This window comes from Octopus sinensis, linkage group LG3 (genome assembly GCF_006345805.1).
Source record: "Octopus sinensis linkage group LG3, ASM634580v1, whole genome shotgun sequence".
Taxonomy (NCBI): domain Eukaryota; kingdom Metazoa; phylum Mollusca; class Cephalopoda; order Octopoda; family Octopodidae; genus Octopus; species Octopus sinensis.
In genome coordinates this window covers 4442538-4460616 of record NC_042999.1, presented here as the reverse complement: position 1 = coordinate 4460616, position 18079 = coordinate 4442538, and the positions used below count along the sequence as shown (strand labels likewise).

The 18079-nt window shown below is 35.8% G+C and overlaps 1 protein-coding gene across 2 annotated transcripts in view; it reads right to left on the bottom strand.

The window, feature by feature from the left end:
* LOC115209156 (voltage-dependent calcium channel subunit alpha-2/delta-3-like) overlaps positions 1-18079 on the bottom strand; it is a 720530-nt gene that overhangs the window by 45947 nt on the left and 656504 nt on the right. For both annotated transcript variants that reach the window (XM_036500824.1, XM_036500825.1), the window contains exons 21-26: positions 17550-17592; positions 14325-14410; positions 11295-11391; positions 7257-7337; positions 3494-3648; positions 2442-2647 (exon numbers count right to left, since the gene is read on the bottom strand). In XM_036500824.1, the coding sequence (XP_036356717.1) occupies positions 2442-2647; positions 3494-3648; positions 7257-7337; positions 11295-11391; positions 14325-14410; positions 17550-17592 (668 nt within the window). The remainder of the gene's footprint in view (positions 1-2441; positions 2648-3493; positions 3649-7256; positions 7338-11294; positions 11392-14324; positions 14411-17549; positions 17593-18079) is intronic.

Sequence of the window (18079 nt, the reverse complement as noted above, 5' to 3'; positions counted from 1 at the left end):
CAGTCATAGTGGATGAGGAAGTATTTCACAAAGATGGGAACTGATTGGGACACTGCATGGAAGGTTGCCTGGGATGAACCCAAGCAGATACTGGTGGCTGGTGGATGCAGAGATGCTCTGCAATGGTGCATGCCCCCATACCTGACTTGATCCAGGCCAGGAGGAAAGGGCAGTGCCCACAACTTCACAAGCACTCATCTTTAGACTGGTGAGATTGAGGTCATTAATGTTCATTTTGAACCTTTGTAAGTCAACCCCTGAGAGAAAGACATGAATAGAGAGGGAATTTCAGAGGGAGAAGGTTGTGGGAAGGAAGGATCGTGTGTAATGATGTGTGTGGGAACATAGGATGAATGAATTGGACACAACAAGGGTGATGGGAAGTGATAAGTACAATGGAAGTGCTTGAAAGCAGTTGGCATGAACCTAGCCAACTCCAATGAGTAGAGACCATTATAGTAGCGGAAGTAAAACTAGTGAGAGGAGACAGCATGCCTGCAAGCTAAATGGAGGAGTATGTCTGTGAGTGAGTTTATGTCAATCAGTTGAGTGGTTCTGTTCTGGAACTTGTGAAGGATGTATCAATATGGCGGAGTGCAATAAATTAAAAGAATGACAATAGAAAAATCTTTAGAGGTGCCTTGTGTGTAGACACTTTACAGAGAAGTGGGGCTAGAATACTTCATATAGTAAGAGTCAAGAATTTTTAATTAATTAAAAATAAATTCTGTGTTCAGATTCCAATAAATGAATAAATAAACAAATAAATGTTTAACGTGTGCAAAGTTGTTTAGTTTCTATTATAGCAGTTGTGCAAAATATATTGATGTTAAACAATGATGATGATGGTGGTGGTGGTGGTGGTGATAGTGGTGATGATGATGATGATCATGACGACGGTGTGATGATGATGATGATGTTAACAAAGTAAAAAAAATATATATAAATATATAAAAAGGTGGCGATATAATTTTTTGAGACTGTTTAAAAATAACTGTAGATAATTATTTAAATCATGGATCAAACGAGAAACTAATTACTGCACTAGATAATTATCATAAATCTAAAAAAAAGACAAAAAAATGGGAGAAAGACTAAATCATATAAAAATCATATAAAAATATGAAACAATTTATCATGGAATATTAAATGAAAACAGAGTAGATTGATCTAAATGTGGAGGAGCAATTAGTGTAAAAGGAGAAAAGAAAAAAAAATCAATGTTTCTATTAAGACAAGTTTGTAATATGAACATTTACAAAGGAGTGACCACAGGTCTGAAAGGTTTTAAATATATAAACTCCATAATTACTGGAAACTAATTATCTAGGCAACTAATGAGCTTCTGTGCCAGCATTTCTCAACCACCTCCTTTTTGTTCCATGCCAGTTTGACTTTCCAAAAATGTCAGACACTCTACTGCAAATGAACAAAGCTAGTTTCTAGCATTGGCTGTGTGGTTAAGTAGTGCACTTTCAAAGTGCATGGATTCAGGTTCTGTTTCACTGTGTGGGACCTTAGGCAAGTGTTTTCTACTATAATGTCATTCCAACTAAAACCTTGTGAGTGGATTTGACAGTTGGAAAGGTTTAGGATTGAGTGTTTATCAAACTTTTTAATAATCTGGTTGTTCTATATCCACAGTTTTGCCATAAATGTTCCTTAGAGCTCACTGTAACCATCTTAAATAAAGATTAACCCTTTTGTTGCCACACTTTGGCCAAAATACACTATCTATATTTCAATTAATTCTGAACATTATTGTTAATAACCTGCGGTTTAGAACAAAAATTAAACATGAATAGGCGCAGGAGTGGCTGTGTGGTAAGTAGCTTACTTACCAACCACATGGTTCCGGGTTCAGTCCCACTGTGTGGCACCTTGGGCAAGTGTCTTCTACTAAAGCCTTGGGCCAACCAAAGCCTTGTGAGTGGATTTGGTAGATGGAAACTGAAAGAAGCCTGTCGTATATATATATATATATATATATATATATATATATGCACGGAAAATGGACGTTAAACGATGATGATGATGATGATGCGTGTGTGTGTTTGTGTGTCTGTGTTTGTCCCCCCAGCATTGCTTGACAATCGATGCTGGTGTGTTTATGTCCCCGTTACTTAGCGGTTCGGCAAAAGAGACCGATAGAATAAGTACTGGGCTTACAAAAGAATAAGTCCCGGAGTAGAGTTGCTTGATTAAAGGTGGTGCTCCAGTATGGCCGCAGTCAAATGACTGAAATAAGTAAAAGAGTAAAAGAGAGAGAGTATGAAGTGTTGATGGCAGCTTTTTTAAAATTTAAATCACTTTAAAACAGGCAGTTTGTATCACAGATCTAGGAGTGGTTCCAGGTAGATTTGGTATCAGATTTGGTATTTAAGTCAAGATAAAAAGAAAACAAACAAGAAGTAAAAACAAAAACAAAGAAGCGAACTTACATTGTCACCATTATAGATGGAACAGTACTTCCCATTTGGACAACCAAACGTTTCACTGACGAGTTCATCAAATTTATAGAAAGACATTTGATAACCAGATACACCTGCCACAGTGTAATTCTGACGATCTCCTCCACTAGCACACTTAAGAACAGGAACGCTCACAGTTATTGCTGTTGTGTTTAAGTCTAGATATTCAATCCTTTCTATATAAAATAATAAATAGATAAAAGCAATTTATGTATGGAATAAAGATTAATCAAGTTTTATATTAATTTCTCTTTATTTTTTACCCAACAACAACAACAACAACCCCAAATGAAACAAAAATATTTTTATTACATATGTTTAATAACTCTGCTGTCATCTGTAGAATGTTCTGCAAATGACAGATAGGAGAGGAGGAAGTAAATCTATGAAGTGATGAAGTGAATCCTCATCACACACACAAGCACATGCATACACACACACACACACCACACACACACACACACACACACACACACACACACACACACACACTATATATATATAAATTTCTGTTGATTCATGATAAATTACAGGACTCAGTATAATACAAATGGATGTAGAGTATTCTTCAATACCTTACTACTGAAAGGCTTGGTTTACCAGCTCATGATTGGAAATGAGCAATTCGGAATACTGAAATCAGAGCTTTTCAGTTATAATATGTGTATATATTTATATGTATGTATATTTGCCTGTCTGTCTGTATGCATGCATGCATATATATATATCTATACACACACACATACATACACACATACATACATACACATATATAGGTATATAGATAAAAATATACATACAAATAAATATATATACATATGCACAAACACACACACAAACACACACACACACATACATAGACACACAAAATAGATTTTATCGGAATGCCATTATATTCATTTCTCTCACAAACAACAAAACTTGAAGTTATTTTGTTTCCAATTTTTGTCAAATTTTTTCTACAACAAATGTCTAATATAAAAAAAAAAAAAAAAAAAAAAAGTGGTTTCAGGGTCTCTTACCATTTCCTCTTTGCAGAAACGTATTTATTGGCACTGAGAATGTATATGTTTCATTGATTCCGTGTCGACACCTCATTTCATCTCTGGCTCGGCCCACTTCCACTGCTTGTTCATAATAACTGCTACTGATTGTATCTTGCATATGTAAAATCGTACTAGCAAAATAATACGGTAAAGTTTCAAGCACAAGGAATTGGAGAGAAAAAAGCAAAAAAAGACTTAAATGGTTTAAATAACATTTATGCTTCTTTTTCCCTGTAAGGATGCTAAAAAGGGGGGAAAAACCCAAAATAAGTAAAAAGAATTCAAAATACTGCAAACTAGGATGTGATAAGAGATAATGAATTGTGAAAATGCATAGGATGTGTTGCTTTGTGTGAGTGCATGTAAATGTTTTAAACAAAGTAAAATGTGCATATATATATATATATATATATATATATATATATAGATATATATATATTCTTTGTATTATCTGTAAATTCCATATTGCTTAAAACGTGAACATTTATTTGCTGCTGTTTAATCTGAGGTTAACATATAATAAATGATGTACAGTGTATATATATATATATATATATATATCTATATCTATATCTATCTATCTATCTATATCTATATATATATATATATATATAATGCACATTCTTTCCTGATAACCCCATAAGCATGCTAGCATCCAGTATGCAGAACTTTCACTTGATAGCACTGGCATCTGCAAGTTGTTTGCAAAAATTCTCTCTCTCTCTCTCTCTCTCTCTCTATATATATATATATATATATATTGCCATTAGGAAGGGCATCCAGCCGTAGAAACACTGCCAGATCTGACTGGGCCTGATGAAGCCTTCCAGCTTCACAGACCCCAGTTGAACCGTCCAACCCATGCTAGCATGGAAAACGGACGCTAAATGATGATGATGATGATGATGATATATATATATATATATTACCAAAATGTTCTAGTAAACAAGAAAATAGACAAGATAAATGGCCTTGGTAAGTGTATAGGAAAGTTATAGGCAGGGACCCCGTGTGGTGCACCCAGTGCAAACTATGGACATGTAAGAGGTGCAGTGGAATCACAAGAAGGTTAATGGAGAAAGTACTATCCATGTGTGGAAGATGCACAGGAGCCATAAAGATTATAGATACATTGGAAATTGATTTTCTCAAATATTCTGGAGGTAATAGATAATTTTTGTTAACCCAGGTGAACTAATTAGGCGCAGGAGTGGCTGTGTGGTAAGTAGCTTGCTTACCAACCACATAGTTCCGGGTTCAGTCTCACTGCGTGGCATCTTGGGCAAGTGTCTTCTGCTATAGCCTCGGGCCGACCAATGCCTTGTGAGTGGATTTGGTAGACGGAAACTGAAAGAAGCCTGTCGTATATATGTATATATATATGTATTTGTGTGTATGTTTGTGTGTCTGTGTTTGTCCCCCTAGCATTGCTTGACAACCGATGCTGGTGTGTTTACGTTCCCGTCACTTAGAGGTTCGGCAAAAGAGACCGATAGAATAAGTACTGGGCTTACAAAGAATAAGTCCCAGGGTCGATTTGCTCGACTAAAGGCGGTGCTCCAGCATGGCCGCAGTCAAATGACTGAAACAAGTAAAAGAGTAAAAGAGAGAGTAAAGAGTAAATTAGTTGTGGAGGAGTATGTTCTGGAAGTGCAGTTTTTAGAGTAAGAATAGAATGGAGAAAATTCAGAGAGCTTTTATCTCCCTTGGCAACAGAAGATCTCTCTCTCTCTCTCTCTCCTCTCTCTCTCTCTCTCTGTATCTCTGACGGAAAAGAAGATTGTATGATGCCTGAGTAGAAACAGCAATGCTACATGGTAGTGTGATGTAGGCATGTGAAGGGAGTGTGACACAGGCATGCAGAGGACATGAAGACTTGAGAGGAATGAAGCTAGTCTGCTCCATTGGATGTACGATGTCAGTGTGCATGCGTAACAAAGTGCTAATGTATTGAGAGAAAAGTTAGGCATAAGAAGAATTAGATGTAGTGTGCAAGAAAGAAGACTGTGCTGGTTTGGTCATGTGATGTGTATGAATGAGGACAGTCACGTGAAGAAGTGCTGATCAATGAAAGTGGACGGAACTTGTGGAAAAGGGAAAGCTAGGAAGACAGGGGATGAAGTAGTGAAGGCCAATTTCAAGATGCTGAACTTTATGGAGGAGATGAAAAAGGGTCAAGATGATTGGTACTTCGCAGTGCTTGAGAAAACCTGGCTACATTGCTGAAAAGATATCCTAAAATCACCTTAGTAATGCTTGTACATATAGGGTTCTGCCGTACTCCCACTTTCTCTGTCTTGCCAAGCATTTCCCCCGCATCTCATCCCAAAAGACTCATCAGTTCTCTGTCTATGGTACCCTACCTATTTCTTTATTACCCACAAGGGGCTAAACATAGAGGGGACAAACAAGGACAGACATAGGTATTAAGTCGATTACATCGACTCCAGTACGCAACTGGTACTTAATTTATCGACCCCGAAAGGATGAAAGGTAAAGTCGACCTCAGCAGAATTTGAACTCAGAACATAACGGCAGACGAAATACCGCTAAGCATTTCGCCCGGCATGCTAACATTTCTGCCAGCTCGCCACCTATGGTACCCTACCACCATCTCTCTCTCTCTTAGTTTCTATCTTTTTCTGAAACTCTCTTTTTCCCAACATGAGTAGCCATGTAATCTCTTCTATAACAAAACACTTATCTTTATTCCGCTATTTTACTTTTTAACTTCTCATCATCTGGCACAAAGCCACCTCCCACGATACTTCTTCCTCTCCTAGTTGAGGGGTCTTTGTCATGCATATGAAAAGAGCCCAGTTTATTCTGCTAAGTGGTTGGTATTTGGAAGGGCATCCAGCCATAGAAACCATGCCAAAGCTAACAATAGAGATTGGCACAGTCCTCTAGCTCGCTAGATTCTGTTGAACCATTTAACTCATGCCAACAAGGAAGACAGACGTTAAATGATGATGATGATATAAATGAAATATATATATATGCAGCATGGAATTTTGTCAGTGAACAGGTAGCGGTCTCAAAGCAATGAAAATATTTTGGCAAATTAAATTTAAATGTCGAAGTGAATCTCATGGTTTTTGTGAGCTTTTAAATGGCTTATAAACACCTTCCACGCTGCAATTGTTTTCATTCCAGCACATGATCTCAGATCAAGTAACTTGCTATGCAAGTACATCTCTGTAATATATATATATATATATATATATAGGTATATATCATTATTGGCATCATCATCATTTAACAGCCACTTCTCCATGTTTACATTGGTCAGATGGAATTTGTGTGTGTGTGTGTGTGTGTGTGTGTGTGTGTAAAAATGATGTAGGCATAGGTATGGCTTCAGGTTCAGTTGTTGTGGTTGCCTTGAGAACTAATTGAGTTAAAAGAAACTGAAGGAAGTCTGTCACATATATAATGTATTTATTATGTGAGCGTGTGTGTGTGTGAATGTTTACAAAAACTATGCTGGAACTGATGTGACAATGTAGCAGTAGAAAGAGAGAGAAAGAGAGAGAGAGAGAGAGAGAGAGAGAGAGAGAGAGAAAGAGAGAGAGAGAGAAAGAGAGACACAGAATGAAGACATCACACCTGATATCATTACCCATATAGCTTAATTGTCTAAATCATATACTTTAATGAATATGATAGAAAAATTGTAAAAAGAGACAAAAAAAGAACCAAGAAATTAAATTATTGAGCCAAGGAAATCAATACTTACAAATCAGTCAATTCATCTACAAACTGTTCATACAGAAATAATCCAGAAGATGTTCCGACAAAAATAATTTCTACCCCTTTCCTAGGAAGAGGAAACAAACATATATACCATTAGCATATAAAAGCCAAAACAACAGAAAAATCATATATTATAACTGTTTTATTCTTGATGCCAGTGTTGCCTGACTGGCTCCTGTGCCAGTGGAACATAAAAAGCACCATTAAAGTGTGGACAATGCCCCATGCCAGTGGCACATAAAAAGCTACTCTCAGAGTGGTTGGCATTAGGAAGGGCATCCAGCTGTAGAAACCTTGCCAGATCAGATTGGAGACTGGTGCAGCCTCCTGGCTTGCCAGTTCTCAGTCAAACTGTCCAACCCATGCCAGCATGGAAAGCGAACATTAAACGATGATGATGATGATTTGTTCCAGTCATTGGACTGCAGGATTACTGGGGCATCTCTTTGAAGAGATTTTAGTTGATGGATAACTGTTTATTTGCTGTAACACTGTTATAGGTCATAAACACAGACACCGTTAAGAAACTGGTGTCTGTGTTACCATAATCCTTTTGTTATTATATTGTTGATAAAATTCACTGCATTTGTTTCAATTAATTTTGAAAATAATGAAGAATTTAGTAAAATAATTTTGGAATACAAATTAACGGGAAGACTACTTTGAAACAAAATGTTTATAATAATAATAATGAAATTATTGTATACAGTGCTCAGGTGCACCACAACTTGTCAGAGTATATGCAGTAATGTACAAATGTCTGGAAAGCGAACAATGCATGAGTCAGATACATGCTTGTGTGTGTATGGAGGGGAGAAAATCAGGTGTAGTGTTGGCGAATCTCAGAAAGCATGGAAGTTTTGAAGGATGCAGTGCTCCAACAACTAACAACTGATGTCGGCAGTTTGTTCCATGCTTCAGCAACTCTCAGCATGAAAAAATGTTTCCTGAAGTCATGGGAGCTGTGCTGTTTTATATCTGAGAACCAGAAGTCATCTCAGGTTGATTAATATTAAAAGGATTAAAGGTATACATAGACCAAGGAATTCATATAGATTCCCAAATATATCTGAAATAGCCTGTAGATTTTCAGAATTGTGCTTTCTGATGGTGTTACCATCAGCATATTGAAGTTCAGAAGAATTATAAACTTTAGTTTTTTCAGCTGTTTTTAGTCTCAGAAGGTTGAAAAGAAGAAGAAAACAAAAACAAAAATTAAAAACAAAACAAAAAACTACTTCTATCCTAACAATATTGGATCAAAATTCCAGCTGAGAGTTGTGGTATTGATTGCATTATAGCTGCAAGGTTTAGATTGAAAAAAGTAGAAGCAAAAAAAAAAAATTCCTTTTGCTTAACACCCATAAAGAAGGATGAAAAAAGGTATTCGTTATAGAGCATCCGTCCTGTCAGATCTTCATGAAGAGTCTCAACATTTCTAAATAAATGAAGTGGACATCTAAAACGTTCATGAATCTTCCACATACTTTCATGTGGCACTAAATAGAAAACCTTGACAAGAAGCAACCACAGAAAATTGTGCATAAGGAATGATGTGGTTTCAGGATATAGGAAATTTCAATTAAGAAATTTCATTTTAAATGACCACATCACATTTTTTTTAATGTTTGGTGTTGAATAAAGATTTTTCTATTTAAAACTTTTGTAAACCCTTTTATCATTCTGATATAATATGCTTTATAAATGTCCATACAGTGAATTTTTCTACATGGCAAAATTTCTTATGGTGAATTTTCTGGATACACTAGTTCTAGACATTTTTCTTGGATCTTGAATGGCTTAATAACTGTTCTAGCAACATTGCCCTAATAAAATACCCTCAGCATATTTTGAAAAGGGTATTAAGCCATTGAAGCCAAACTGAAATAAAGTGTATGAACAAGACATGGATCCCTGACCATGCTTTGGAGAGCAGTAACTCTGAATAAGAAGTAACATAGGCTATGATGACTCATCTGACCCATACCAAACATGGAATGCAGATGCAATGGGATGATAATGATGATGATGATTCTTCTCTTTTTACATGTAGAAGCTGTAATTCATTTATTTCAATGATAGTTCTACATTAGATCATCAATAAATATATTGCAGTAAAACCAGAAAAAAAAAAAAAAAATAATCCTCCAAGCAGAATGGTATTGGCCTGCATCTTCTTCCCCCCCTCCACCCTGTTTCATATTTGGAATAAATATCTGACCCAATTTAATGGTCGTGCCTCAGCAATGCTGGAACTCACCAATAAAAGCGTAAAAATTTAATGAATAGAAACAAAAGGAAATGTTCCTTTACATATGCAGTGGTCAATATTTGAATGAATTTCACATTATTATTATTACTATTATTATTATTATTATTATTATTATTATTATTATTATTATTATTATTATAGCCACCAATGTCTGAAACAAGTTGTGTTGCTATGTAACTCAGTATGGAGGCGTATTTCTATTGAATTTAATATTTCATGCAACTGATTTTGTTCATTGTATAACTTATCTTTATATTGCATTTTGGATTTTGATTTATTGATTTTTATTTTTCATCTCAGCAAAATTTCTCAATAAATAAATACACAAACAAACAAACAAACAAACAAATAAATAAATAAAACATAATGGAATGAAATAAAATAACAATTGTTTATCTTGCTTTGTAAACACTCATAAAATAATTTGGACTTCCTAGTTTCAGTCGTTTGATGAAACTAGGGCAGATGCTCAGGCAATCAATCAAACAAACAACTTGATAACTGAGGCACCTAACTTTTACATTTTATAGTTGGATGTGAAGAACGATGATATAGGTTTACAAAAAACGCTGTTGGATACTATCAACACTGATGTTTAATGAACAAATACGTCAGCTTTATAAAAAATTAATGAATTTCATTTATACTCGTAATCATGAGACTTCAGATTTGTGTAGATGCTTTTTATAATTCTACATGATTAGAGTAGAACTAGAAAGCATGGTCATGGATTTAGTGGAGAACCTTCTTTAGATCAAGGGTTCTCAACTGGGGTCGATATGACCCTTAGGGCTCCATATAAGAGTTTGTTGTTAAAATTTGTGTGCAATAAACTAGTTATATTTCTACAATACACAAAACATAAAAAAAAAAATTTTTAAAGAATCTTGCAAAACAAATACCTAAACATTATTATTTTTAATACAATTCTTAATAATATTTAATTATAAAAATATAATAGGACTTTTCCTAACATTGAATGGCTATGTGGAGCCAGCCGAGTAAAATAGCAATCACAGGGAGTCCATAGGTGAAAAATGGTTGAGAATCACTGCTTTAGATAATAACTATTCTATTAAGTGACCTAGAATATAAAGTCATTGGAACTAAGCAATAAGTGTCTGGTGCTTACAGTCCATTGAACAAATAATATAGCACTTCATTCAGATTCTGGAGACATGTTTCAAAGTAATCCAAAATGTATCTAAATGTTGGAATGATAATTTGTAACATTTGAAAACGTATTATTCTCACACCTATGGTTTAAAGAGAAACTATTAAGGTAAGAAATGAAAATAAAATTATTTTAAAGAATATTACACCTTTGAATCAGTTTTCAAATGTCTAAAGATAGATACCTGTTCAATTTGATTGGCAAGTGATTTAGCCAAAGGGAACTGGTTTAAGTTTATTTAGAGATTTGGATAGCAAATAGCCTAATGGGTTAATGCCTAAAATTTTCAGTGACTAAGAGCTGAAATGTTTGCGCTTTCTTCTAAGAAGAAAATTTATTATAAAGAAAGAAAAAAGGAAAAGAAAAATCAAAAGATGATGAATAGCTCTATAAATAGAAATAATTGATTGAAATTAAAATTTTAAAAATTGTAATACAAAGTATGAATTGAAATAAAAGCATATAATAACATTAAAAATGGAAGACAGAATCAATGAAAGATTAAAAAATCAATATTCTACGTCAAAATATTGCAATTATTCACGAAATATTTGAACAAGATATTTTGTACATACTTCTTAATTTTTTCCCTCTTCTTTCCTTTCCATACTTTGAAGAGTTTTACCAGCATGTCAGCATCAAAAGCTAAAAGATTAACTAAATCTCGGTCACCTGCAAGAAGATTCAGTCAATTGCAGTCAAATTTGGAATTGTATTTAATAACATATCAGTTGAGCTGTATCAATATGTGTGCAGTGGTGCATGACAACTGACTGCATTTTTACATATTCTTGTGCAAGTTATACTCAGGTAAATGATTTGTTTTTGCATGCATATAAAGTTCTGAATTTGTGCATTTGGGCATGTTTTTAGTCAGTAACTATGCATGTGACTGGCTATACATTTGTTATAAAGGAAAGTATGCATATATATTTCTGTGAAAAACAACAAAATTGATATAAAGTTTGACAGAGTAATATTTCCATTAGGATAGGTTACTTTTGTTTCAATTAATTTTGAAGAATTTTGAAGAAAATAATGAAGAATTTAGTTGAATAACTTGGTCATTATGTTTGGAACATAAATCACTATGAAATTTTGATGGATGGTTTTTGAGTTAGATTACTTTCAAACAGGAAGTTTATATCACAGATATAGGGACAGGCTCAGGCAGGTTGGTATCAAAAGTAATGCCATTGCTTGATTGTTCTCTTTAAAATGCTCTGCAGTACTGTTTGAAGACTTACACACTTTTGCACAGATGTGGCCATGATGGGTACCTCTTGCAGTAGGTGTTACAGTATTGTTTTGATTAACTTTCATATGATGTTTCATTCACCTCCTGGTGCACATTCTTATCCACACTTTACAAAACACACACACATACATATTACATGCACATATATTCTTTTACTCTTTTACTTGTTTCAGTCATTTTGACTGTGGCCATGCTGGAGCACCGCCTTTAGTCGAGCAAATCGACCCCGGGACTTATTCTTTGTAAGCCCAGTGCTTATTCTATCGGTCTCTTTTGCCAAACCGCTAAGTGACGGGGACGTAAACACACCAGCATTGGTTGTCAAGCAATGCTAGGGGGACAAACACAGACACACAAACACACATATATATATATACATATATACGACAGGCTTCTTTCAGTTTCCGTCTACCAAATCCACTCACAAGGCATTGGTCGGCCCGGAGCTATAGCAGAAAACACTTGCCCAAGATGCCACGCAGTGGGACTGAACCCGGAACCCTGTGGTTGGTTAGCAAGCTACTTACCACAAAGCCACTCCTGAATATAACACATAAGCCAAAACAGCTTCTTCTACAGAGAGAACTTTACCCCAATTCATCAGTTTGGATCATGTTGCTGCTGTAATAACTTAGCAACAACATAATTAATTGCCACATGGATGTTAATGCTACTTAGTTATTGAAGCATGATGTTTGATGCATGTGGGATGGTAAGAATTACCATCCCATCTTATGCATTAACATCCATGTGGCAATTAACTATGTTGTTGCTAAGTTATTACAGCAGCAACATGATCCAAACTGATGAATTGGGGTAAAGTTCTCTCTGTAAAAGAAGCTGCTTTGCTAGTTCTTCACTTTGCTTGAGAATGTCTGAGGAGCTACTTGAGTTTCATGTCTGTGAGAGTTTAAATAACACAAGGAGCTAAGTCAGCCTGTTGATAGATCAAAATCCAACTTTGTGTTGAGTGCTACTCCATTCATTTGTTTACACATTTGTGTGTGTGTGTGTATGTGTATGTGTGTATATGTATATATGTATATATATGTATATATGTACATACGCATATACATACACACACACACTTTATTAATAGATTAACAAGGCAACTGATGGTTTCATGTGGAAAAAATCTCTACAATCTTCACAAGAATGCTACATATCCATTGATAATATAATACACATCAGAACCTCCTTAAACCTTAATCAATGAATATATAGCAGTGCAAATTCATCATGGATTTTTACCCCTCGGTCTCCAAAAATCTCCTCTCAAAGGCACTTGAGTTTAGTAAAGCATATACAACCATCACTAACGTTATGATGAAAACAAGGAAATCATTGCTTTTCCATAATATCTATTGGATGAGAAAGAATGGAGATGAACTATTTGATGTCACTCTGGGGAACCATGGTATAGTAGAGATTGAGGATATGATTGGCCTCTAAATCCTATGTATGCTTAATAGCGAAACAGAAGATGCCAGCACGGAATTATATAGGGATGACAGTCTATGAGTACTACATAATGAAAATGGCCATGACATGGATAAGATAAGAAAAAAATTATGCAAAAATATTTTGTCAGCTGCAAGAAAATTTAAAACCCTTCCATAGACCAAATGAGGACAGCTACACTGACAGAGGCTCTAACCACTGACTGTCAATAATCAATGATTAAACAATTAGTAAATAGCATTTGTAGGCATGTTTCCAAACTATTCTTTGATGAAGCAACTTTCAAAATGCAGCCCTCTATTACAGCATTGTATTAGAAAGTTTCAATTTTAAGAGTAGTATAATCTATATTAAACCAAATGGAGGTAAATCAAAAAAATATGACATGGGAAAATATTATGGTATAATCCTCCACACAGCATGAATGTGGCTATAAATATAGCTACACATTTTCTAATTTATAGATACCCACTTCAAACACTCCTATAATTATCACAAGACCTTTAATAGAAATTCTGTTAAAATTACCTATAGTAGCCTCTCTAACATAATCACAAATGAAGAATTATATAAGGAATACCCCTCATAGATCAAGTAATTGTAGCTACCCTCATTGGAATTTGGACTTAGAACATAAAGACAGATGAAATGCCACTAAGCATTTTGTCCAGCATGTTTACGGCTCAACCAGCTCACTGCAATAATGATAATAATAATAATAATAATAATAATAATAATATTAATAATATTGGTAATGATGATGATGATGAGGATAATGATGCGAACGATGATAATGATGACGACGACAATGATAATGATGTTGATATAAAAAGATAAAGGCTGTAAATGAATTTAAAATTCACAAAGAAGACATTTGAATTCTTACATTTCTCAGGTGTTGCACGTTTCGCTCTCATAATACTTTCATATAATCTCGACATACTGGTTTCTTCCTGGTTCTCACAGTATTTCCTTTGAGACAACAAGCAAATTAAGATATGAGTAATTATTAGATAATTTTGTATTTCATAATTAGACATATATGCTTAGGTGTGTAACTTAGAAATATGTTTTATTTTGTTTAGTCATAATTAATCCTGATAATGAGGTAGGTATAGTGCCAAGTATCTATACATATTTCTTTATTACCCACAAAGGGCTAAACACAGAGGGGACAAACAAGGACAGACATAGGTATTAAGTCAATTACATCGACCCCAGTGCGTAACTTGTGCTTAATTTATCGACCCCGAAAGGATGAAAGGCAAAGTCAACCTCGGCGGAATTTGAACTCACAACGTAATGGCAGACGAAATACCGCAAAGCATTTCGCCCGGCGTGCTAATGCTTCTGCCAGCTCGCCGCCTTGTATCTATATAGACCCTCTCTCAAACGTTTAATGTAATTTATGGTGAATTTGAAACTTTGAAGTTTAGTAGTTGAAGGAAAGACAGTGAAGGTAAGGGTCAAAGGATCAGGGAGATGCAATTCTGGACCTCCAGGTGAGGTTATAAAAACACAAACTAGCTCAGGTAAGTTTTAACTCTATAAGGTTAATTAAAAACTTACCTTCATCTAGTGGTGAGCTCACACCCTCCATCAAATCGACATCACCTATACAGGTGCAACGGGTGCCACATATCAAATGATGAAATGATTGCAGAGCAATGTGAAATGGAGTGCTTTGCTCAAGAACACAACTGCAATGCCTGGTCTAGGAATTGAACCCACGATCTCGAAATCCTAAGTGTAACATCCTAACCACTGAGCCATGCACCTTCACACATATATATATATATATATATATATTAAACCCCACTGTTTCCTGTGGGTAGGTCCTAATGCATCTCCAACACAATCTATTTCTCACTCTGACTCTGACTCTTTCTCTCTCTCTCTGACTCTATCACTCCCACCTCTTCTCTCTTTTTCTATTGGGGTAGCCGAGTATCTCCTTTAAAATAAGACACCTGTCTCTACCCCTCTGTTATATTCTCACCTGGCACAAAGCCACTTCCCTTGGTACCACTCCTTCGCCCGGTTGAGAGGTCTTTGTCTTGCAGGTTACTTAGTGATCCTGCTGGTGTTGGTGTTCCCACATAAAAAGCAACATTGCTGTGCAATATAAAGAACATCCAGTACACTCTATAAATTGGTTGGCATTAGGAAAAACATTCACCCATAGAAACCATGCCAAAACAGACAATTGGAGCCTGGGCAGTTCTCTGGCTGGCCAGCTCCTGTTAAAACTGGCCAACCCATGGAAAATGTTGATGATGATAAGGATGATGATGTACGAGTTGTGTGTGTGTGTGTGTGCATGCACATGTGCATATGTGTGTGTGTGTGTGTTGGGCTCACAGACATAAAGTTGTGAGTGGATTACTTGAAGGGACACTGCATTGTCTCCTCGAAGAAGGTTTGCTGTTTTCACATTGCTCCAGCTTGCTCACTATAAACTGAGCACCAGACCAGTGTTACTGCAACCTTCCTGTATAGTCTGCAGTGTAAGGGGTCAGGGATCAATGGGCCATGAGGATGTCTATGCCTGCTTGTGACTATATCAGCACTTAATAAAATTGGTAAAAGCATGATAGGAAGTCATACTCATTTGTGAGTGACAGCTATGCTTATATATACATGTGTATGTATGAGAGTATATATAAATATGTGTATATATAGGGCGGTGAGTTGGCAGAAACGTTAGCACGCCGGGCGAAATGCGTAGCCGTATTTCGTCTGTCATTACATTCTGAGTTCAAATTCCGCCGAGGTCGACTTTGCCTTTCATCCTTTCGGGATCGATAAATTAAGTACCAGTTACGCACTGGGGTCGATGTAATTGACTTGATCCCTTTGTCTGTCTTGTTTGTCTCCTCTACGTTTGGCCCCTTGTGGGTAGTAAAGAAATATATATACATATGTGAACACACACACACACACACACATGAGCATTGGGCCTGAGGGAGGCAAAGTGGTTGAGTTCCTTTCATGTGTTGGGCCTCACGGAGGCAATGACTGAGACCTTTGGCATTATGTTGTGTTTGAGAAGAAGACCCATGAAGCTGAGCAAAATCAGTCGTGGCAAATACTGATGCCACACAAATGGCACCCATGCTGGTGGCATGTAAAAGCATCCATTACGCTCTGAGTGGTTGGCATCAGGAAGAGCATCCAGCCAAATCAAACTGGAGTCTGGTGCAGCCATCCAGCTTACTCGCCCTGGTCAAATCATCCAAACAATGCCAGCATGGACAACAAACGTTAAATGACGATGATGAGGATGATGATGATGATACATACTTACATACAAATATATATATGTGTGTGTGTGCATGTATGTGTATATATGTGCAAACACGTACACACACATATATCATCATCATCGTTTAACGTCCGTTTTCTGCGCTAGCACGGGTTGGACGGTTCGACCGGGGTCTGGGAAGCCAGGGGCTGCTCCAGGCTCCAGTCTGATCTGGCAGAGTTTCTACGGCTGGATGCCCTTCCTAACGCCAACTATTCCGCGAGTGTAGTGGGTGCTTTTTACGTGCCACCTGCACAGGTGCCAGGGGGGGGTCCGACATCGGCCACGATCGGTTGGAGCTTTTAACGTGCCAGCCAAGGCGGCGCTGGCAACGGCCACGTTTGGATGGTGCTTTTTATGTGCCACCGACATATACATATATAAATACAATATATAAATATGTAAACAAGTATGATGTAGAGACACACAAATAGCTGAACTGCATAAAAGTTATTAATATTTCTGTGTTAAGTATTTAACGAAGATTACTTGTGAATATGTCTGTGTGTCTTTGTACATGCATGTGTTTGTGAGACTGCATGTGTTTGTGTGTTTGTACATGTGTGTGTATATTGGCGAGTCAGTACATGTAAGTGTGTGTATGTCTGTACATACACGGTTTGTGTAAATGTATGTATGTGTGTGTATGTATGTATGTCCAAGTGAACATAATTATTTACTTTTTTTTTCATTTAAAGTAGATGTATTTTCTTTTAAAAAGTCTTTGCTTAAACAAATAAATCACAAAAAAAAATTAATAAATGAGTTAGAAAAAAAATAAAACAAAATAAAGCAGTAACTGCTTACCATCTTGATAAGCGAAATGATTTATTCCGAAGAACATCCTTCTCTGAAAAAAAAAAAGAAACAAAATTAAAACATAAAAGAAAGCATAAAAATATATTAAAAATCATCCGAATGCAATATGAGTTTTCATTTGAAAAAAATAAGAGTTACTTTTGTTTGTGTAAAGGGCATTTAGGACATATGTCATAATATTCAAAAGAAACTTGTAAACACCTTGGAAAGAAGCAAGTGTTTACTTCCGTTTCGTCTAAAACAAAAATGGAAATGATGTCTGCAAGCTATTATTAAAATCCTTTCTACTGTTAGAAGTTAAATTGTCACTTTGTATAAAGTTGTATTTTAATCCTTTAATGGAGAAATGTTTTGACACCTAGGGCAGTAAGTTCTGTTCAGAGTTAATGCTATAAGCTTAAGTGTTATTGGAGGCCTTTCTCTGACAGACAGGAATTAATACAAATTTTCACATTTTGCCGGGTGAATTTGTTCCGTATATGCTGTTTTAATTCTATAAATTCACTGTTTGTTTTTTT